Below are 24,521 nucleotides of genomic sequence, written 5' to 3'. Positions count from 1 at the left end.
CTGTCTGGGGTCTGTGCGGGGCTGTCGGGGGTCTGTGCGGGGCTTTCTGGGGGTCTGTGCGGGGCTGCCAGGGGTCTGTGCGGGGCTGCCGGGGGTCTGTGCAGGGCTGTCGGGGGTCTGTGCGGGGCTGTCGGGGGTCTGCTGGCTGTCCAGGGGTCTGCGGGGCTGTGCGGGGGGTCTTTGGGTGTGTGTGTGTGTGTGTGTGTGTGTGTGCAGGCATCGTTCGATGGGACTACAAGTCCCATCGGGCTATGCCTGCTACAGTGACAGTGACAGTGATTGACACATTAGCCAATGATGGGACAGTAGTAGTTCCATCATCCGGCTAATGTGTTGAATTTAAAAACAAAACAAAACACATACACACATACAGTACATACAACATATAACAAGTACATACAACATATGACATACTGTACATACAACATAAAACATACAACAGAACATACAACATATGACATACAACAGTACATACAACATACAACAGTACATACAACATACAACAGTACATAAAACATAAGACCTACAGTACAGACCAAAAGTTTTGACACACCTTCTCATTTAAAGATTTTTCTGTATTTTCATGACTATGAAAATTGTACATTCACACTGAAGGCATCAAAACTATGAATTAACACATGTGGAATTATATACTTAACAAAAAAGTGTGAAACAACTGAAATTATGTCTTACACTCTAGGTTCTTCAAAGTAGCCACCTTTTGCTTTGATGACTGCTTTGCACACTCTTGGCATTCTCTTGATGAGCTTCAAGAGGCAGTCACCCGGAATGGTTTTCACTTCACAGGTGTGCCCTGTCAGGTTTAATAAGTGGGATTTCTTGCCTTATAAATGGGGTTGGGACCATCAGTTGTGTTGTGCAGAAGTCTGGTGGATACACAGCTGATAGTCCTACTGAATGGACTGTTAGAATTTGTATTATGGCAAGAAAAAAGCAGCTAAGTAAAGAAAAACGAGTGGCCATCATTACTTTAAGAAATGGAGGTCAGTCAGACTGCATCGCACAAAAACACGGTGGTTGAAACCAAAGATCTCAAATTTGGACTCATCAGACCAAAGCACTGATTTCCACTGGTCTAATGTCCATCCCTTGTATTCTTTAGCCCAAACAAGTCTCTTCTGCTTGTTGCCTGTCCTTAGCAGTGGTTTCCTAGCAGCTATTTTACCATGAAGGCCTGCTGCACAAAGTCTCCTCTTAACAGTTGTTGTAGAGATGTGTCTGCTGCTAGAACTTTGTGTGGCATTGACCTGGTCTCTAATCTGAGCTGCTGTTAACCTACAATTTCTGAGGCTGGTGACTTGGATAAACTTATCCTCAGAAGCAGAGGTGACTCTTGGTCTTCCTTTCCTGGGGCGGTCCTCATGTGCGCCAATTTCTTTGTAGTGCTTGATCGTTTTTGCCACTGCACTTGAGGACATTTTCAAAGTTTTCCAAATTTTTCAGTCTGACTGACCTCCATTTCTTAAAGTAATGATGGCCACTCGTTTTTCTTTACTTAGCTACTTTTTTCTTGCCATAATACAAATTCTAACAGTCCATTCAGTAGGACTATCAGCTGTGTATCCACCAGACTTCTGCACAACACAACTGATTGTCCCAACCCCATTTATAAGGCAAGAAATCCCACTTATTAAACATGACAGGGCACACCTGTGAAGTGAAAACCATTCCGGGTGACTACCTCTTGAAGCTCATCAAGAGAATGCCAAGAGTGTGCAAAGCAGTCATCAAAGCAAAAGGTGGCTACTTTGAAGAACCTAGAATATAAGACATAATTTCAGTTGTTTCACACTTTTTTGTTAAGTATATAATTCCACATGTGTTAATTCATAGTTTTGATTCCTTCAGTGTGAATGTACAATTTTCATAGTCATGAAAATACAGAAAAACCTTTAAATGTGAAGGTGTGTCCAAACTTTTGGTCTGTACTGTGTGTGTGTGTGTGTGTGTGTGTGTGTGTGTGTGTGTGTGTGTGTGTGTGTGTGTGTGTGTGTGTGTGTGTGTATGTTTGTATATAGAATATCAAAAATAAAATCCAGAAAATCACATTGTATGAAATATATAAATTTATCTGCATTTGGCAGTGAGAAATAAATGTTTGATCCCTCTGGCAAACAAGGTTTCATACTTGGTGACAAGCACAGCAGTCAGACTTTTTTGTAGTTGATTGTCAGGAAAATATGAATTATTTTCCATCCTACGGATTACACATCCAGAGCTGGCTACTACTCCTCCCCAGCATTGGTAGAAACAGATCTCACATGCAGTCCTTCCCCCCTCTTTGTGAATTTCTACTCCCTCTCTCTCCCTCTGGAATGCAAGTTTATTGCCTCCACACATGAATCCTAGAAACATGACAATTGGATTTCCAAGATCTGGGCACCTTGGCAACGCATGGCAGTGTTTTTTGGCATCTAGGGCCATCAGAAACCTGGGAAATTAATTTCTACTCACCAGCAAATCACAGACATACCGTGTTTAGTTTCAAAATAACGATAAAATTGCAGTGGAAAATATAATGCCAATATCATTGGCCTGTGATATTCCAGGCCAGATATATGGAGAATAGGAGGTTTCTGATAATTTTCCAAAAGAGGTGTACCTCCTTGAAAACTGCCCACAAGGGCAGGTCAGCCAAAGGAGGAGTCTCAGGTTTTTGGGCCAACCATAAAACAGGAACATCCATTTTAGGAGGTATTAAGAGAGCTGGAGAGACAGCTAACACGATGCTGTGCTGCTGAATCATTTCTTTGGGAACTCTCCTCCCCTTTATCGACATGTCATAGTTGTGACTGAGATTTAGTAAGTTTCACATTTTTATCTCTTTTATTTTCTAACTGTTTGTACATATTGTATTTGTCTCATTTGTACTATCTTTTGTAACTTTTTTAAAGACTGCCTATTTTTCTGGAGTAAATTTATAAATTTGCTGCTTCGTTCTTTTGCTCTATGATTGAACCGACATGTACTACGTGCATATTCACGCTAACCGAGGTTGGTTTCTGACCCGATATAGGCTTGGTAATGGACTGGCTCATATCTAACGAGCAACTGGTGGAAGCATAGCATTCTGGCATTATTGGGGGGATCCTGGCAGTGACAGATCTTTGATTTATATATGTACTCCTGGCCTGGGACTGGGGATATACAGGATGTTTTGGGTTGTCATTGTGATTTTAAAAGAGAAAACACAATAGTTTTACAATAAATGGCTTCACCCAACCACTAACCATGAGTGGAGAAAAAGTTTTGGTGTTATCATTCATATTCTCTGAAAAAAGGCCAAAAAAAGCAAACATTCTGCCTGGGTATGTAAACTTTTGAGCACAACTGTATATACCGCCCTCACTGCAGAGTGCCCTGATAACCAGCACGTGACAGGACAGCCTTTCCGGCGACTACTTATCCTATGTGCAGTACCGTGACTGACCTGTGGGTAAGGGGGGCGCCAGAGAGCTGCTAGTTTCATAGCTAAAAAGAAAAGTGAAGTGTTTTCCTGACATTGATGAGGAGGTTTGCACTCATGCCAGGAGGAATTTTGGTCCACTCCTCTTTGCAGATCATCTCTATATCATTTAGATTTTGAGGCTGTCGCTTGGCAACTGAGACCTTGAACTCCCTCCATAAGTTTTCTGTGGGATTAAGGTACGGAGACTGGCTTGGCCACTCCATGACCTTAATGTGCTTCTTTTTGAGCCATTCCTTTGTTTCCTTGGCTGTATGTTTTGGGTCATTGTTTTGCTGGAAGAGCCAGCCATGACCCTTTTTTAATGTCCTGGCGGAGGGCAGGAGTTGGTCACTCAGGATTTTACAGTACATTGCTCCATCCATTCTCCCATTGATGCGGTGACTGTGCTTTTAGCAGAGAAACACCCCCAAAACATAATGTTTCCATCTCCATGCTTGACAGTGGGGACGGTGTTCTTTAGGTCACAGACCGCATTTCTCATCCTCCAAACACGGCGAGTTGAGTTAATGCCAAAGAACTCAATTTTTGTCTCATCTGACCACAGCACCTTCTCCCAATCATCCACAGAATCATCCAGGTGTTCGTTGGCAAACTTCAGACAGGTCTGCACTTGTGCCTTTTTGAGCAGGGGTACTTTGCGGACACTGCAGGATTTTAAGCCTTTATGACGTAATGTGTAAGAATGAAACTTCTTAGGCTACGTTCACATTTGCGTTGTGCGCCGCAGCGTCGGCGACGCAACGCACAACGCAAACAAAACCGCAACAAAACGCACGCTAAAACGCTGCGTTTTGCGACGCATGCGTCCTTTTTGGCCGAAAGTTGGACGCAAAAAAAATGCAACTTGTTGCGTTCTCTGCGCCCAACGCTTGCGGCCATGCGTCGCAAAACGCAGCACAACGCATGTCCATGCGCCCCCATGTTAAATATAGGGGCGCATGACGGATGCGGCGATGCTGCGGCGCCCGACTCTAATGTGAACGTAGACTTACTGTGCTGCAGCTTTTGATTTGTCAGTATGTCCAGGCACCAACAAAATGTTAGGATCAAGTGGTTCTTTGAACTAGCGGGTCCTTGTTGGTTGCGCCAGGTTTGTCGTCGCCATGTATTGTGAGATGTTCTGAGATTCTGAGTCTGCTCCAATTTAAATTGTAAAATCCAAGTACATGTACAAAGAAAGAGAACCACACTGACACTCAGTATCAGAACAGAACTCTTTATTACCACATTCGGTTAGGGTACTGTCACACAGTCACACTTTGATCGCTACAACCGTACGATCCGTGACGTTCCAGCGATATCCATACGATATCGCTGTGTCTGACATGCAGCAGCGATCAGGGATCCTGCTGAGAATCGTACGTCGTAGCAGATCGTTTGGAACTTTCTTTCGTCGCTTGATCACCAGCTGACATCGCTGGATCGTTGTGTGTGACAGCGATCCAGCGATGTGTTCGCTTGTAACCAGGGTAAACATCGGGTAACTAAGCGCAGGGCCACGCTTAGTAACCCGATGTTTACCGTGGTTACCAGCGTAAAAGTAAAAAAAAACAAACAGTACATACTCACATTCCGGTGTCTGTCCTCCGGCGTCTCAGCTTCTCTGCACTGTGAGCGCCGGCCAGCCGGAAAGCGAGCACAGCGGTGACGTCTGACGTCACCGCTGTGCTTTCCGGCTCTGCTGCTTACACAGTGGAGAGAAGCAGAACGCCGGGGGACAGACACCGGAATGTGAGTATGTACGGTTTGTTTTTTTTACGTTTACGCTGGTAACCACGGTAAACATCGGGTTACTAAGCGCGGCCCTGCGCTTAGTAACCCGATGTTTACCCTGGTTACCCGGGGACTTCGGCATCGCTCCAGCGCCGTGATTGCAACGTGTGACCGCAGTCTACGACGCTGGAGCGATACTCATACGACGCTGCGACGTCACGGATCGTGCCGTCGTAGCGTCCAAAGTGTGACTGTGTGACAGTACCCTTAGTCTTTATATAGGTTATTAGTATTCATACATTTTAACAATATAATTGGCTCATCTTATCTCTAAATATTTGCTGGCATTAGCATAGATACCTCTAATTGGCTAAGTTATCACTATTGACACCCAGCTTGTGGTCAAGGGGTTGTACTGAGCCCTCTTATCTGGTCATGGACTCCATCTTGGAAGGAAAGAAATGCATATAGAAAGAAACTAAGAAGAATTCAGGATAGATAAAATACAAATCTTGCTCTCACACAGTGGAAGGCGAGCTGGGCTAAGTCTTCCCTTTAATCAGCTCAAGAATAAGCCACGACCCCTTGCCCCCATTGTTGATCACATTTTCATGGCATATTTTTGTTTTTCTTGCTCATGTTGTTTTAAAGCAATTTTACTTTTTGACTTTTGTTATACATGGGGCCTAATTTTTATATAATTTTCATTTTGTTTTTTTTTGTTTGTTTTTTTTCCAATATTGGAAGGGGGCATATTTGATTTGCATCAGGTCGGCAAAATTTGAGCAAATCTGCAAAATTTGAATTTCGGCAATTTCACTATTATTATTATTATTATTTCTTTATATAGCACCATTAATTCCATGGTGCTGTACATGAGAAAAGGGGTTATGTACGGGTCCTTAACTATGGTAATGGTTGCGCTACAGATAGAATATATGTAGTTTTCGTAAAATTAATAAATTATTTTTTGTGTGTCTCTTCTCAAGGTATGAAGAATTCCAACCAATTTCTCCAACACATTTGTGTGGAACTATTAGCCCTATTACAGGTGCTACTTACTATAATTTATCTGCAGCAAAGGCTGATCTGCTGAACAGAATGAAAGACCAAGCTGGAGACGTAACGGAAGAAGACGAAGAGAATGAATTGACTTCTAAGAAGGTGAGAATGCTGAGAGTATGGTTCTTCTGTGGATGTCCTGGGTCCCCAACTACTCAGATTTACATCAGTTCATATACTAGATGCTGATACACAAGTGTAGGAACTAGTGATGAGTGAATATACTCGTTTCTCGAGATTTCCCGAGGACGCTCGGGTGTCTTCCGAGTATTTTTTAGTGCTCGGAGATTTAGTTTTCATCACCGCAGCTGAAAGATTTACATCTGTTAGCCATCATAAGTACATGTGGGGGTTGCTGGGACACTACATGCTGGGACACTACATCTTGGGGAACTACTTGTTGGGAGACTACATGATGGACCCTACATGGTGGACCCTACATGGTGGACCCTACATGGCGGACACTATATGCTGGGACACTACATGCTGGGGCACTACATGCTAGGACACTGCATGCTGGGACACACTACATGCTGGGGCACTACATGCTGGAACACTGCATGATGGGACACTACATGCTGGGACACTACATGCTGGGACACTACATGCTGGGACACTGTCAGGAAATAAGAAGTTCTGACTACTTGAATTACATATACAGAGCTCTCAGCTGCAGTTTCTTGTGCCTGCCATCAGAAGGCTGGAATCCTAATCCCCTCTTTTTCCCCCTCCTTCAACAATTTTTATGTCTCTGTGCTGTGACCATCAAGTCTCCCTACACTCCTCATTCCCCCCTCCCACCTGATACTGGCTAAATCTGGTACAGAAAGCATGGGATTGTATTGTTCTTCTAAGTTTATGTGTATTGGCACCGATCAGGGCTAGAGATGTAAGGATTATATATTCCGGATGTCCATTGAGTGAACTATAACTCCCTGAAATCGCTAGAAGCTAAACTCAATGAGTGCAACGAGCGAGTTTCTCCATAAGTGGGTCGTGTAACTATGCCATGTTTACACTTAAAAGAATCCCCCCGATGTGGTGCCCCTCCTGATCATTGGGTCATCCATATACAAGGTTCATTGTTGTGATTCGGTTCGTGGGCTCCCCCGGTGGTCTCTTGTGGTACTGGTGTCCTGCAAGCTTTGCCTTCTCAGTTCACCTGTTCCTATCAGGATGTGGGAGTATCCTATTTAACCTTGCTCCTCAGTCATTCTAATGCTGGCCATCAATGTATCCAGAGTGATTCTGTTGCATGTTCCTGCTCCCAGTTTTCTGCTCAGCTAAGTTGGACACTTTAGTCCTTAAGTCTATTTTTGTATGTTTTGTCCAGTTTGCACTTATGTGAATCTCTGCAGCTGGAAGCTCTTGTTGGGCTGAAATTACCACTCCAGTGGCATGAGTTGTCACATGAGTTAAGGTAATTTCAGGATGGTGTTTTGAAGGGTTTTGCAGCTGACCGCGAAGTCCTCTGTTGTATCTTTCTGCTATTTAGTTAGCGGGCCTCTCTGTGCTAAATCTGCTTTCATACTACGTGTGTCTTTTCATCTGCTCTCACCGTTATTATATGTGGGGGGCTGCTATCTCCTGTGGGGACATTCTCTGGAGGCAAGCCAGGACTGTGTTTTCTTCTACCAGGGGTAGTTAGTTCTCCGGCTGGCGCGCGGCATCTAGAGACAACGCAGGAATGCCCCCTGGCTACTTCTAGTGTGGTGTGTAGGTTTAGCATCGCGGTCAGCTCTAGTTTCCATCACCCGAGAGCTTGTCCGTTTATTCTATGCTTCTGATGTTTCCTTGCCATTGGAAACCATAACAGTATGGCCAGCCAAAATGTTTAATCTATAGGCTGAAGCAGGAGAGAAAAGGAACTGTGTGAAACCTTTTTTTTTTTTTTTTTTCCTTCCTCTGAAGTTGCACTCCAGCTCTAATTGCAGTCTCCTGTTTTCCTCTCCTCTTAACCCCTGAATGGCTCAGACTTTATCTGTTGAAATATGGATCCCCAGAGTCTGGCTACCAATTTGAATAATCTTGCCTCTAAAGTTCAGAATATACAAGATTTTTTGTTACATGCTCCTCGGTCTGAACCTAAAATTCCTATACCGGAGTTTTTTTCTGGAGATCGATCTTGTTTTCTAAATTTTAAATACAATTGTAAATTGTTTCTTTCGCTGAGATCTCATTCTGCTGGAGATCCTGCCCAGCAAGTAAAAATTGTTATTTCTTTACTGCGGGATGACCCCCAAAATTGGGCATTTTCATTGGCACCAGGGGATCCTGCGTTGCTCAATGTGGATGCGTTTTTTCTGGCTTTGGGGTTGCTTTATGAGGAACCAAATTTGGAGATTCAGGCTGAGAAAGCCCTAATAGCCCTCTCTCAGGGGCAAGATGAAGCCGAAATATATTGCCAAAAATTTCGAAAATGGTCTGTGCTTACTCAGTGGAATGAGTGCGCTCTGGCGGCAATTTTCAGAGAAGGTCTCTCTGATGCTGTAAAAGACGTCATGGTGGGGTTTCCTGCGCCTACTGGTCTGAATGAGTCCATGACAATGGCAATTCAGATTGATCGGCGTTTACGGGAACGCAAACCTGTGCACCAGTTGGCGGTGTCTTCTGAAGAGGCACCACAGAGTATGCAATGTGATAGCTTTCTGTCCAGAAGCGAACGACAGATTTATAGGCGCAAAAATCATTTGTGCTTCTATTGTGGAAATTCTACTCATGTTATATCAGCATGCTCTAAACGAACAAAGAAAGTTGATAAATCCTCTGCTATTGGCACTTTGCAGTCCAAGTTTATTTTGTCTGTAACTCTAATTTGTTCGTTATCTTCTATTGTTGCGGATGCGTATGTGGATTCTGGCGCCGCTTTGAGTCTTATGGATTGGTCCTTTGCCAGGCGCTGTGGGTTTGATCTAGAGCCTCTGGAAGTTCCTATACCTTTAAAGGGTATTGATTCTACACCATTGGCTAGTAATAAACCACAGTACTGGACACAAGTGACTATGTGTATGACTCCAGACCATCAAGAGATGATTCGCTTCCTTGTACTGTATAATCTACATGATGTGTTGGTGCTGGGATTGCCATGGTTGCAAACTCATAACCCAGTCCTTGACTGGAAAACAATGTCTGTACTAAGCTGGGGATGTCAGGGAAATCATGGGGACACATCTTCGGTCTCCATTGCTTCATCTATTCCATCTGAAATTCCTGAGTTTTTGTCTGATTATCGTGAGGTTTTTGAGGAATCTACTCTTAATTCTCTTCCTCCTCACAGAGATTGCGATTGCGCCATAGATTTGATCCCTGGCAGTAAATTTCCTAAGGGTCGTCTATTCAATCTGTCTGTACCTGAACATGCTGCCATGCGAGAGTATATTAGGGAGTCCTTGGAAAAGGGACATATTCGTCCTTCTTCGTCTCCTCTTGGAGCGGGGTTCTTTTTCGTAGCTAAAAGCGATGGTTCTTTGAGACCTTGTATTGATTATAGACTCTTGAATAAGATCACAGTCAAGTATCAGTATCCTTTGCCATTGCTGACAGATTTATTTGCTCGCATTGAGGGGGCGAAGTGGTTCTCTAAGATTGATCTTCGCGGTGCGTATAATTTGGTGCGAATTAAGCAGGGGGATGAGTGGAAAACCGCATTTAATACGCCCGAGGGCCATTTTGAGTATTTGGTGATGCCTTTTGGTCTGTCAAATGCCCCTTTGGTCTTTCAGTCTTTTATGCACAATATTTTCCGTGAATATCTGGATAAATTTATGATTGTGTATTTGGACGATATCTTGATTTTTTCGGATGACTGGGAATCTCATGTTCAACAAGTTAGGAGGGTTTTTCAGGTTTTGCGGACCAATTCTCTGTTTGTTAAAGGTTCAAAGTGTGTTTTTGGGGTTCAGAAGATTTCTTTTTTGGGGTACATTTTTTCCCCCTCTTCTATTGAGATGGATCCTGTGAAGGTTCGGGCTATTTGTGACTGGACGCAACCGACTTCTCTTAAGGGCCTTCAGAAATTTTTGGGCTTTGCTAACTTTTATCGTCGATTCATAACTGGTTTTTCTAGCGTTGTCAGGCCTTTGACTGATTTGACTAAAAAGGGTGCTGATGTTGCAGATTGGTCTCCTGCTGCTGTGGAGGCCTTTCGGGAGCTTAAGCGCCGTTTTTCTTCTGCTCCGGTGTTGTGCCAGCCTGATGTTTCTCTTCCTTTTCAGGTGGAAGTTGATGCTTCCGAGATCGGAGCGGGGGCGGTTTTGTCGCAGAAAAGTTCAGATTGTTCAGTGATGAGACCTTGTGCGTTCTTTTCTCGAAAATTTTCGCCCGCCGAGCGAAATTATGACGTCGGTAATCGGGAGCTTTTGGCGATGAAGTGGGCATTCGAGGAGTGGCGTCATTGGCTTGAGGGTGCTAAACATCAGGTGGTGGTCTTGACTGATCACAAAAATTTGATTTATCTTGAGTCGGCCAGACGTCTGAATCCTAGACAGGCGCGCTGGTCGTTGTTTTTCTCCCGGTTTAATTTTGTGGTTTCGTATCTGCCAGGTACTAAGAATGTGAAGGCGGATGCCCTTTCTAGGAGTTTTGAACCTGATTCCCCTGGTGATTCTAAACCTACGGGTATACTTAAGGATGGGGTGATATTGTCTGCTGTCTTCCCAGACCTGCGACGTGCTTTACAAGAGTTTCAGGCGGATCGGCCTGATCGTTGTCCGCCTGGTAGATTGTTTGTGCCGGATGAGTGGACCAATAGAGTCATCTCGGAGGTTCATTCTTCTGCGTTGGCAGGTCATCCGGGAATTTTTGGTACCAGAGATTTGGTGGCTAGGTTTTTCTGGTGGCCTTCCCTGTCTCGGGACGTGCGTACTTTTGTGCAGTCTTGCGATGTTTGTGCTCGGGCCAAGCCTTGTTGTTCTCGGGCTAGTGGGTTGTTGTTGCCCTTGCCTGTTCCTAAGAGGCCTTGGACACACATCTCTATGGATTTTATTTCTGATCTCCCTGTTTCTCAGAAGATGTCCGTCATTTGAGTGGTGTGTGACCGCTTTTCTAAGATGGTTCATTTGGTGCCCTTGCCCAAGCTGCCTTCCTCATCTGAGTTGGTGCCCCTGTTTTTTCAGAATGTGGTTCGGCTGCATGGTATTCCGGAGAATATCGTTTCCGACAGGGGACCCCAGTTTGTGTCCAGATTTTGGCGGGCGTTTTGTGCCAGGATGGGCATTGATTTGTCTTTTTCGTCTGCATTTCATCCCCAGACAAATGGCCAGACGGAACGTACTAATCAGACCTTGGAGACTTATTTGAGGTGTTTCGTGTCTGCTGATCAGGATGACTGGGTCTCCTTTTTGCCGTTGGCTGAGTTTGCCCTTAATAATCGGGCCAGTTCTGCCACTTTGGTCTCCCCTTTCTTTTGCAATTCAGGGTTCCATCCTCGTTTTTCATCTGGTCAGGTGGAGTCTTCGGATTGTCCTGGAGTGGATACCATGGTGGATAGGTTGCATCGTATTTGGGGGCAGGTGGTGGACAATTTGGAGTTGTTCCAGGAGAGGACTCAACGTTTTGCTAATCGCCATCGTCGTGTTGGTCCTCGTCTTCGTGTTGGGGACTTGGTGTGGTTGTCCTCCCGTTTTGTCCCTATGAGGGTCTCTTCTCCTAAGTTTAAGCCTCGGTTCATCGGTCCTTATAAGATTTTGGAAATTCTTAACCCTGTGTCTTTTCGTTTGGACCTCCCAGCATCCTTTGCTATCCATAATGTCTTCCATCGGTCATTATTGCGGAGGTATGAGGTACCACTTGTGCCTTCTGTTGAGCCTCCTGCTCCTGTGCTGGTTGAGGGTGAATTGGAGTACGTGGTGGAGAAAATCTTGGACTCCCGTGTTTCCAGACGGAGACTTCAATATCTGGTGAAATGGAAGGGCTACGGTCAAGAGGATAATTCTTGGGTTACAGCTTCTGATGTTCATGCTTCTGATTTGGTCCGTGCCTTTCATAGGGCTCATCCAGATCGCCCTGGTGGTTCTTGTGAGGGTTCGGTGCCCCCTCCTTAAGGGGGGGGTACTGTTGTGATTCGGTTCGTGGGCTCCCCCGGTGGTCTCTTGTGGTACTGGTGTCCTGCAAGCTTTGCCTTCTCAGTTCACCTGTTCCTATCAGGATGTGGGAGTATCCTATTTAACCTTGCTCCTCAGTCATTCTAATGCTGGCCATCAATGTATCCAGAGTGATTCTGTTGCATGTTCCTGCTCCCAGTTTTCTGCTCAGCTAAGTTGGACACTTTAGTCCTTAAGTCTATTTTTGTATGTTTTGTCCAGTTTGCACTTATGTGAATCTCTGCAGCTGGAAGTTCTTGTTGGGCTGAAATTACCACTCCAGTGGCATGAGTTGTCACATGAGTTAAGGTAATTTCAGGATGGTGTTTTGAAGGGTTTTGCAGCTGACCGCGAAGTCCTCTGTTGTATCTTTCTGCTATTTAGTTAGCGGGCCTCTCTGTGCTAAATCTGCTTTCATACTACGTGTGTCTTTTCATCTGCTCTCACCGTTATTATATGTGGGGGGCTGCTATCTCCTGTGGGGACATTCTCTGGAGGCAAGCCAGGACTGTGTTTTCTTCTACCAGGGGTAGTTAGTTCTCCGGCTGGCGCGCGGCATCTAGAGACAACGCAGGAATGCCCCCTGGCTACTTCTAGTGTGGTGTGTAGGTTTAGCATCGCAGTCAGCTCTAGTTTCCATCACCCGAGAACTTGTCCGTTTATTCTATGCTTCTGATGTTTCCTTGCCATTGGAAACCATAACAGTTCATACAGCGAACTATGTCAAAAAATAGTTTGTCATAACTTTGAGAAAAGAGGAGTGCATTTTATAACTCAGCCCACTCAGTGATGTCTGTTATGATCCGGTGACCTTGGAGCCGCATGAGAGACTTTCTCAGGAGTAGGTGGTACCTGTACTGACTGCAAACCCTTAACTAACACCACAACTAGAAGTAGCCGTGGGATGTACCTAACACGTCCTAGACACCTCGACACAGCCGGAGGACTAAATACCCCTATAGATGGAAATGGGAATTCTATCTTGCCTCAGAGCAGAACCCCAGAGGATAGGCAGCCCCCCACAAATATTGACTGTGAGTATAAGAGGAAAAACACACGCAGGCAGAAAAACAGGATTTAGCAAAAGAGGCACTTCTAGCTAAACAGAAAAGGATAGGACAGAATTCTAAGCGGTCAGTATTAAAATCCTAAAAATATCCACAGCAGATAATACAAATATACTACATCTAACTAAAGACATAGAAAGTATATCTGCATCTCCTGAGAATCCAGCATGACTAAAAAATCCAAACAAAGTCTAAGCTGGACAAAAACACAATGAATTGCACTGAATTGCAAAGCACACTGCATGTGTGCACAGAGACAAAAAACCAGACACTTATCTTAGCTGAATTGGCAGCAGGGCATGAGGAGCCAGAGAGAGATGTAATCCCTCCAAGTACAATGGACAACTGGCATGGACTCATGGATCCTGCACACCTAAATACCTAATAGAGCTGCAATAAGCAGAAACACCTGCCTGGATTACAACCCCAAGACAACTGCACTACCACCAACAACCACCAGAGGGAGCCCAAGAGCAGAATTCACAACAGATGTCACTGTTGTGAATTCTGCTCTTGGGTTCCCCCGGTGGTTGCTGGTGGTAATGCAGTTGTCCTTGGGTTGCAATCCTGGGCAGGTGTTCCTGCTGATTGCAGCTCTGACTGGGGTATTTAGGTGTGCAGGATTCATTAGCCATTGCCAGTTGTCCATTGTTCTTGGAGTTTATTCATCTCTATCTGGTTCCTCCTGCCCTGCTGCCAAATCAGCCAAGATAAGTGTCTAGTTTTGTTTCTGCTGCACACATGCGGTGTGCTTTACAATTCAGTACTATTCATTGTTTTTTCTTGTCCAGCTTAGACTGTGTTTGGATATTTTCAGTCCAGTTGGATTCTCAGGAGATGCAGAGATACATTCCATGACTTTAGTTAGATTGTGGAATTTTTGTATTATCTGCTGTGGATATTTTTAGGGTTTTAATACTGACTGCTTAGAATTCTGTCCTATCCTTTCCTATTTAGCTAGCATGGTCTCTTTTGCTAAATCCTGATTTCTGCCTGCGTTTGTCTTTCCTCTTATACTCACAGTCAATATTTGTGGGGGGGCTGCCTATCCTTTGGGGTTCTGCTCTGAGGCAAGATAGAATTCCCATTTCCATCTATAGGGGTATTTAGTCCTCCGGCTGTGTCGAGGTGTCTAGGATGTGTTAGGTACACCCCACGGCTACTTCTAGTTGCGGTGTCAGTTTAGGGTTTGCGGTTAGTACAGGTCCAACCTTCTCCTGAGAAAGTCTCATGCGGCTCCAAGGTCACCGGATCATAACAGTACAACTGGCCTACAATGAGTTAAATGCATCTCAGAAGAAGGGAAGAAAGGTGTTGAGCCATTTTTTTTTCTGTAGTCTGCTTGGTCTCTTCTTCCCTCTTTTCCTCTGGGTGGCTGAGGAGTCTTGTGCTAGCATGGATGTTCAGGGATTGGCTTCTCGTGTGGACCAGCTTGCTGCTAGGGTACAGGATATTTCTGATTATATTGTTCAGTCTCCAGTTCTGGAGCCTAGGATTCTTACTCCTGATTTGTTTTTTGGGGATAGGTCCAAGTTTTTGAGTTTTAAAAACAACTTTATACTGTTTTTTGCTCTGAAACCTCGATCCTCTGGTGATTCCATTCAGCAGGTTAAAATTGTCATCTCCCTGCTGCGTGGCGATCCTCAGGATTGGGCATTTTCCCAGGAATCTGGGAATCCGGCCTTGCTTAACCCCTTCACCCCCAAGGGTGGTTTGCACGTTAATGACCGGGCCAATTTTTACAATTCTGACCACTGTCCCTTTATGAGGCTATAACTCTGGAACGCTTTGACGGATCTTGGCGATTCTGACATTGTTTTCTCGTGACATATTGTACTTCATGTTAAAGGTAAAATTTATTCGATATAACTTGCGTTTATTTGTGAAAAAAATGGAAATTTGGCGAAAATTTTGAAAATTTTGCAATTTTCCAACTTTGAATTTTTGTGCCCTTAAATCACAGACATATGTCACGCAAAATACTTAATAAGTAACATTTCCCACATGTCTACTTTACATCAGTACAATTTTGGAACCAAAATTTTTTTTTGTGACGGAGTTATAATGGTTAAAAGTTGACCAGCAATTTCTCATTTTTACAACACCATTTTTTTTTAGGGACCACATCTCATTTGAAGTCATTTTGAGGGGTCTATATGATAGAAAATACTCAAGTGTGACACCATTCTAAAAACTGCACCCCTCAAAGTGCTCAAAACCACATTCAAGAAGTTTATTAACCCTTCAGGTGTTTCACAGGAATTTTTGGAATGTTTAAATAAAAATGAACATTTAACTTTTTTTCACACAAAATTTATTTCAGCTCCAATTTGTTTTATTTTACCAAGGGTAACAGGAGAAAAAGGCCCCCCAAGTTGTTGTACAATTTGTCCTGAGTACGCTGATACCCCATATGTGGGTGTAAACCATTGTTTAGGCGCATGGCAGAGCTTGGAAGGGAAGGAGCGCCATTTGACTTTTCAATGCAAAATTGACTGGAATTGAGATGGGACGCCATGTTGCGTTTGGAGAGCCCCTGATGTGCCTAAACATTGAAACTCCCTACAAGTGACACCATTTTGGAAAGTAGACCCCCTAAGGAACTTATCTAGATGTGTGGTGAGCACTTTGACCCACCAAGTGCTTCACAGAAGTTTATAATGCAGAGCCGTAAAAATAAAAAATCATATTTTTTCACAAAAATGATCTTTTCGCCCCCAATTTTTTATTTTCCCAAGGGTAAGAGAAGAAATTGGACCCCAAAAAATGTTGTGCAATTTGTCCTGAGTACGCTGATACCCCATATGTGGGTGTAAACCATTGTTTGGGCGCATGGCAGAGCTTGGAAGGGAAGGAGCGCCATTTGACTTTTCAATGCAAAATTGACTGGAATTGAGATGGGACGCCATGTTGCGTTTGGAGAGCCCCTGATGTGCCTAAACATTGAAACTCCCTACAAGTGACACCATTTTGGAAAGTAGACCCCCTAAGGAACTTATCTAGATGTGTGGTGAGCACTTTGACCCACCAAGTGCTTCACAGAAGTTTATAATGCAGAGCCGTAAAAATAAAAAATCACATTTTTTCACAAAAATGATCTTTTCGCCCCCAATTTTTTATTTTCCCAAGGGTAAGAGAAGAAATTGGACCCCAAAAAATGTTGTGCAATTTGTCCTGAGTACGCTGATACCCCATATGTGGGTGTAAACCATTGTTTGGGCGCATGGCAGAGCTTGGAAGGGAAGGAGCGCCATTTGACTTTTCAATGCAAAATTGACTGGAATTGAGATGGGACGCCATGTTGCGTTTGGAGAGCCCCTGATGTGCCTAAACATTGAAACTCCCTACAAGTGACACCATTTTGCAAAGTAGACCCCCTAAGGAACTTATCTAGATGTGTTTTGAGAGCTTTGAACCCCCAAGTGTTTCACTACAGATTATAACGCAGAGCCGTGAAAATAATTTTTTTTTTTTTTCTCAAAAATGATTTTTTAGCCCCCAGCTTTGTATTTTTACAAGGGTAACAGAATAAATTGGACCCCAAAATTTGTTTTCCAATTTGTCCTGAGTACGCTGATACCCCATATGTGGGGGGGAACCACTGTTTGGGCGCATGACAGAGCTCGGAAGGGAAGGAGCGCCATTTGGAATGCAGACTTAAATGGATTGGTCAGCAGCCGTCACGTTGCATTTGCAGAGCCCCTGATGTACCCAAACAGTACAAACCCCCCACAAGTGACCCCATATTGGAAACTAGACCTCCCAAGGAACTTATCTAGATGTGTTTTGAGAACTTTGAACCCCCAAGTGTTTCACTAAAGTTTATAGCGCAAAGCCGTGAAAATAAAAATTCTTTTTTTTTTTTTTCACAAAAATGATTTTTTAGCCCCCAGTTTTGTATTTTCACAAGGGTAACAGGATAAATTAGACCCCAAAAGTTGTTGTCCAATTTGTCCTGAGTACGCTGATACCCCATATGTGGGGGGGAACCACTGTTTGGGCGCATGACAGAGCTCGGAAGGGAAGGAGCGCCATTTGGAATGCAGACTTAAATGGATTGGTCAGCAGCCGTCACGTTGCATTTGCAGAGCCCCTGATGTACCCAAACAGTACAAACCCCCCACAAGTGACCCCATATTGGAAACTAGACCTCCCAAGGAACTTATCTAGATGTGTTTTGAGAACTTTGAACCCCCAAGTGTTTCACTAAAGTTTATAGCGCAAAGCCGTGAAAATAAAAATTCTTTTTTTTTTCACAAAAATGATTTTTTAGCCCCCAGTTTTGTATTTTCACAAGGGTAACAGGATAAATTAGACCCCAAAAGTTGTTGTCCAATTTGTCCTGAGTACGCTGATACCCCATATGTCGGGGGGAACCACTGTTTGGGCGCATGACAGAGCTCGGAAGGGAAGGAGCGCCATTTGGAATGCAGCCTTAAATGGATTGGTCTGCAGGCGTCACGTTGCATTTGCAGAGCCCCTGATGTACCCAAACAGTACAAACCCCCCACAAGTGACCCCATATTGGAAACTAGACCTCCTAAGGAACTTATCTAGATGTGTTGTGAGAACTTTGAACCCCCAAGTGTTTCACTACAGTTTATAATGCAGAGCCGTGAAAATAAAACATCTTTTTTTTCCCACAAAAATGATTTTTAGCCCCCCAAATTTTTATTTTCCTAAGGATAACAAGAGAACTTGGACCCCAGAAGTTGTTGTTCAATTTGTCCCGAGTATGCTGATAACACATATGTTGGGGTAAACCCCTTTTTGGGCGCACGGGAGAGCTCGGAAGGGAAGGAGCACTGTTTTACTTTTTCAACGCAGAATTGGCTGGAATTGAGATTGGACGCCATGTCGCGCTTGGAGAGCCCCTGATGTGCCTGGACAGTGGAAACCCCCCAATTCTACCTGAAACCCTAACCCAAACACACCCCTAACCCTAATCCCAACGGTAACCCTAACCACACCCCTAGCCCTGACACACCCATAATTCTAATCCCAACCCTAATCCAAACGTAAATGTAATCCTAACCCTAACTTTAGCCCCAACCCTAACTTTAGCCCCAACCCTAACTTTACCTCCAACCCTAGCCCTAACCCTAACCCTACCCCTAACCCTAACCCTAAACGTGACTGAAATACGTGGCACTGAAATACGTGGCACTGAAATACATGGCACTGAAATACGTGGCACTGAAATACGTGATACGTGGCACTTAAATACGTGGCACTGAAACACATGGCACTGAAACACGTGGCACTGAAATACGTGGCACTGAAATACGTGGCACTGAAATACGTGGCACTGAAATACGTGGCACTGAAATATGTGATACGTGGCACTTAAATACGTGGCACTGAAATACGTGGCACTTAAATACGTGGCACTTAAATACGTGGCACTTAAATACGTGGCACTTAAATACGTGGCACTGAAATATGTGATACGTGGCACTTAAATACTTGGCACTGAAACACGTGGCACTGAAATACGTGATACGTGGCACTGAAATACGTGGCACTGAAATACGTGGCACTGAAATACGTGCAACTGAAATACGTGGTACTAAAATATGTGGCACTGAAATACGTGATACGTGGCACTGAAATACGTGGCACTGAAACACGTGGCACTGAAATACGTGATACGTGGCACTGAAATACATGGCACTGAAATACGTGGCACTGAAATACGTGGCACTGAAATACGTGGCACTGAAATACGTGGCACTATGACTGTCAGAAAATGTTCATTAAACGGTTAGGGGTGAGGTTAGGGGTAGAGTTAGGGTTAGGGTTTGGATCCCTTTATCACCTTGATGGTGGTGGGTGGCTTTTCAGTGTGTTTTCTGTTTTTTTTCGATAAAAATGCATGCGTTTTTAACGCAAACGCATGTGCTTAAAAACGCAAGAAAATACTGCAGGTTGTATTTCTGAAAATGAACGCATGCAGAAAAAAACCGCATGCGTTTGAAAACGCGACCAAACGCGTACAAAAAAACCGCATGCGTTTTCAATGTTAAATATAGGGAAAAAACGCATGCGTTTTTTTGTGCAAAAAACGCTGCAGACAAAAACGCAAGTGTGAAACCAGCGACGCTTTTTATAGCAAAAAAGTTTTTGCGTCTCCACATTTTGAGACCTATAATTTTTCCACATTTGCTCCACAGAGTCATGTGAGGTCTTGTTTTTTGCGGGACGAGTTGACGTTTTTATTGGTAACATTTTCGGACATGTGACCGTTTTTGATCGCTTTTTATTCCGATTTTTGTGAGGCAGAATGACCAAAAACCTGCTATTCATGAACTTCTTTTGGGAGAGGCGTTTATACCGTTCCGGGTTTGGTAAAATTGATAAAGCAGTTTTATTCGTCGGGTCAGTATGATTACAGCGATATCTCATTTATATCATTTTTTTTATGTTTTGGCGCTTTTATACGATAAAAACTATTTTATAGAAAAAATAATTATTTTGGTATCGCTTTATTCTCAGGACTATAACTTTTTTATTTTTTTGCTGATGATGCTGTATGGCGGCTTGTTTTTTGCGGGACAAGATGACGTTTTCAGCGGTACCATGGATATTTATATCAGTCTTTTTGATCGCGTGTTATTCTACTTTTTGTTCGGCGGTATGGTAATAAAGCGTTGTTTTTTGCCTCGTTTTTTTTTTTTTTTCTTACGGTGTTTACTGAAGGGGTTAACTAGTGTGGCAGTTTTATAGGTTGGGTCGTTACGGACGTGGAGATACTAAATATGTGTACTTTTATTGTTTTTTTTTTTTAATTTAGATAAAGAAATGTATTTATGGGAATAATATATTTTTTTTTTTTTCATTATTTTGGAATATTTTTTTTTATTTTTTTTTACACATTTGGAAATTTTTTTTTTAACTTTTTTACTTTGCCCCAGGGGGGGACAATACAGATCGGTGATCTGCCAGTTTGCATAGCACTCTGACAGATCACCGATCTGCGAGAAGTACAGGCTGCTTCACAGTGCCTGCTCTGAGCAGGCGTCTGTGAAGCCACCTCCCTCCCTGCAGGACCCGGATCCGCGGCCATCTTGGATCCGGGTCTGGAGCAGGCAGGGAGGGAGGTAAGACCCTCGCAGCAACGCGATCACATCGCGTTGCTGCGGGGGGCTCAGGGAAGCCCGCAGGGAGCCCTCTCCCTGCGCGATGCTTCCCTGCATCGCCGGCACATCGCGATCATGTTTGATCGCGGTGTGCCGGGGGTTAATGTGCCGGGGGCGGTCCGTGACCGCTCCTGGCACATAGTGCCGGATGTCAGCTGCGATATGCAGCCGACACCCGGCCGCGATCGGCCGCGCTCCCCCCGTGAGCGCGGCCGATCGGCTATGACGTACTATCCCGTCGGCGGTCATACGGGCCCACCCCACCTCGACGGGATAGTACGTCGGATGTCAGGAAGGGGTTAATGTAGATGCCTTTTTTCAGGCTTTGGGATTATTATATGATGAACCAAATTCGGTTGATCAAGGTGAGAAGACCTTGTTGGCCCTGGTTCAGGGTCAAGAAGCAGCAGAGTTGTATTGTCAGAAATTTAGAAAATGGTCTGTGTTGACTAGATGGAATGATGATGCTTTGGCGGCAATTTTCAGAAAGGGTCTTTCTGAAGCCATCAAAGATGTTATGGTGGGGTTTCCCACGCCTTTCGGTCTGGGTGATTCTATGTCTCTGGCCATTCAGATTGATCGGCGCTTGCGGGAGCGCAGAACTGTGCGCGCTGCGGCGTTGTCCTCAGAGTAGATGCCTGAGCCAATGCAGTGTGATAGGATTCTGTCTAGAACGGAACAGGGATTCAGACGTCAGAATAGGTTTTGTTTTTATTGTGGCGATGCTTCTCATGTCATTTCAGTCTGCCCTAAGCATACAAAGAGGATCGCTACTTCATTTACCATCAGTACTGTACAACCTAAATTTCTGTTATCTGTGTCCTTGATATGCTCATTGTCATCATTTTCTGTCATGGCGTTTGTGGATTCAGGCGCCGCTTTGAACTTAATGGACTTTGAGTTTGCCAGGCGTTGTGGATTTCCCTTGCAGTCTTTGCAGAACCCTATTCCTTTAAGGGGCATTGATGCTACACCATTGGCCAAGAATAAACCTCAGTATTGGACTCAGCTGACCATGTGCATGGCTCCAGCACATCAGGAAGATTGTCGATTTCTGGTGTTGCATAATTTGCATGATGCCATCGTGCTGGGTTTTCCGTGGTTGCAGGTACGTAATCCTGTGTTGGATTGGAAGTCTATGTCTGTGACTAGTTGGGGATGTCAGGGGGTTCATAATGACGTTCCTTTGATGTCAATCTCCTCTTCTTCCTCTTCTGAAATTCCAGAGTTTTTGTCTGATTTTCAGGATGTATTCGATGAGCCCAGGTCCAGTTCTCTCCCACCGCATAGGGACTATGATTGCGCGATTGACTTGATTCCAGGCTGTAAGTTTCCTAAGGGCCGACTTTTCAACCTGTCTGTGCCTGAACATGCCGCCATGCAGAGTTATGTTAAGGAATCTTTGGAGAAAGGGCATATTCGGCCATCTTCTTCACCGTTGGGAGCGGGTTTTTTTTTTGTTGCTAAGAAGGATGGCTCCTTGAGACCCTGTATTGATTATCGCCTCTTGAATAAGATCACGGTCAAGTTTCAATACCCCTTACCTCTGATTTCTGATTTATTTGCTAGGATTAAGGGGGCTAGTTGGTTTACGAAGATTGACCTTTGGGGGGCATATAATCTTGTTCGTATTAAGCAGGGTGTTGAATGGAAAACTGCGTTTAATACGCCCGAAGGCCATTTTGAATACCTTGTGATGCCATTCAGACTCTCTAATGCTCCATCTGTTTTTCAGTCCTTCATGCACAATATCTTCCGGACTTATCTTGATAAATTCATGATTGTATATTTGGATGACATTTTAATTTTTTCCGATGATTGGGAGTCCCATGTTGAACAGGTCAGGATGGTATTTCAGATCCTTCGTGATAATGCCTTGTTTGTGAAGGGGTCTAAGTGTCTCTTTGGAGTGCAGAAGGTTTTTTTTTGGGCTTCATTTTTTCTCCCTCATCTATAGAGATGGATCCGGTTAAGGTTCAGGCCATTCATGATTGGATTCAACCCACATCCATGAAGAGCCTTCAGAAATTTTTGGGCTTTGCTAATTTTTATCGCCGTTTCATTGCTAACTTCTCCAGTGTGGTTAAACCCTTGACCGATTTGACGAAGAAAGGCGCTGATGTGACGAATTGGTCCTCTGCGGCTGTCTCTGCCTTTCAGGAGCTTAAACGCCGATTTACTTCTGCCCCGGTGTTGCATCAACCGGATGTTTCTCTTCCGTTTCAGGTTGAGGTTGACGCTTCTGAGATTGGGGCAGGAGCCGTTTTGTCTCAGAAGGATCCTGTTGGTTCCTTGATGAAACCGTGTGCATTCTTTTCCCGTAAATTTTCACCTGCTGAACGCAATTATGATGTCGTCAATCGGGAGTTGTTGGCTATGAAGTGGGCATTTGAGGAGTGGCGACATTGGCTTGAGGGAGCTAAGCACCGTATTGTGGTCTTGACTGATCATAAAAATCTGATTTACCTCGAGTCTGCCAAGCGGCTGAATCCTAGACAGGCTCGATGGTCCTTGTTTTTTCCCGTTTTGATTTCGTGGTCTCGTATCTTCCGGGTTCTAAGAACATTAAGGCTGATGCCCTCTCTAGGAGTTTTTTGCCCGATTCTCCTGAGGTCCTTGAACCGGTCGGCATTCTGAAAGAAGGGGTGGTTCTTTCTGCCATTTCCCCTGATTTACGACGGGTTCTTCAGGAATTTCAGACTGACAAACCTGACCGCTGTCTAGCGGGGAAATTGTTTGTTCCTGATAGATGGACTAGTAGAGTGATTTCTGAGGTTCATTGTTCTGTGTTGGCTGGCCATCCTGGTATTTTTAGTACCAGAGATTTGGTGGGTAGGTCCTTTTGGTGGCCTTCTTTGTCACGTGTTGTGCGTGCTTTTGTGCAGTCCTGTGGGACTTGTGCGCGGGCCAAGCCTTGTTGTTCCCGTGCTAGTGGGTTGCTTTTGCCTTTGCCGGTCCCTGAGAGGCCTTGGACGCATATTTCTATGGATTTTATTTCTGATCTTCCGGTTTCCCAGAGGATGTCTGTTATCTGGGTTGTTTGTGACCGGTTCTCTAAGATGGTTCATTTGCTGACTTTGCCTAAATTGCCTTCCTCTTCTGATTTGGTTCCATTTTTTTTTCAGCATGTGGTTCGTTTGCATGGTATTCCGGAGAATATTGTGTCTGAGAGAGGTTACCAGTTTGTTTCTAGGTTTTGGCGGGCCTTTTGTGCCAGGCTGGGCATTGATTTGTCTTTTTCTCCCGCATTTCATCCTCAGACAAATGGCCAGACCGAGCGAACTAATCAGACTTTGGAAACTTATTTGAGATGCTTTGTATCTGCTGATCAGGATGATTGGGTGGCTTTCTTGCCATTGGCTGAGTTTGCCCTTAATAATCGGGCTAGTTCGGCTACCTTGGTTTCGCCCTTCTTTTGTAATTTTAGTTTTCATCCTCGTTTTTCTTTGGGGCAGGTTGAGCCTTCGGACTGTCCTGGTGTGGATTCTGTGGTTGACAGGTTGCAGCAGATTTGGGCTTATGTGGTGGACAATTTGGTGTTGTCCCAGGAGGAGGCTCAACATTTTGCTAACCGTCGTCGGTGTGTTAGTTCCCGGCTTCGGATGGGGGATCTGGTTTGGTTGTCTTCCTGTCATGTTCCTATGAAGGTTTCTTCCCCTAAGTTTAAGCCTCAGTTTATTGGTCCTTATAGGATTTCTGAGATTATTAATCCGGTGTCTTTTCGATTGGCCCTTCCGGCCTCTTTTGCTATCCATAATGTCTTCCATAGATCTTTATTACGGAAATATGTGGTGCCAGTCGTTCCTTCTGTTGATCCTCCGGCCCCTGTGTTGGTTGATGGGGAGTTGGAGTATGTGGTTGAGAAAATGTTGGATTCTCGCTTTTCGAGGCGGAGGCTTCAGTACCTTGTGAAATGGAAGGGTTTTGGCCAGGAGGATAATTCTTGGGTTGTTGCCTCTGATGTCCATGC

The 24,521-nt window shown here is 44.3% G+C and overlaps 1 protein-coding gene across 2 annotated transcripts in view; it reads left to right on the top strand.

Moving 5' to 3' along the window:
• LOC143806308 (protein Shroom4-like) overlaps window positions 1–24,521 on the top strand; it is a 471,342-nt gene that overhangs the window by 402,288 nt on the left and 44,533 nt on the right. For both annotated transcript variants that reach the window (XM_077286552.1, XM_077286551.1), the window contains one exon: window positions 6,193–6,367. In XM_077286552.1, coding sequence (XP_077142667.1) covers window positions 6,193–6,367 — 175 coding nt within the window. The remainder of the gene's footprint in view (window positions 1–6,192; window positions 6,368–24,521) is intronic.

This window comes from Ranitomeya variabilis, chromosome 2, assembly GCF_051348905.1.
Source record: "Ranitomeya variabilis isolate aRanVar5 chromosome 2, aRanVar5.hap1, whole genome shotgun sequence".
Taxonomy (NCBI): Eukaryota; Metazoa; Chordata; class Amphibia; order Anura; family Dendrobatidae; genus Ranitomeya; species Ranitomeya variabilis.
Note: the sequence above shows the minus strand (reverse complement) of the source record. Positions and strands in the feature narration are given on the sequence as shown.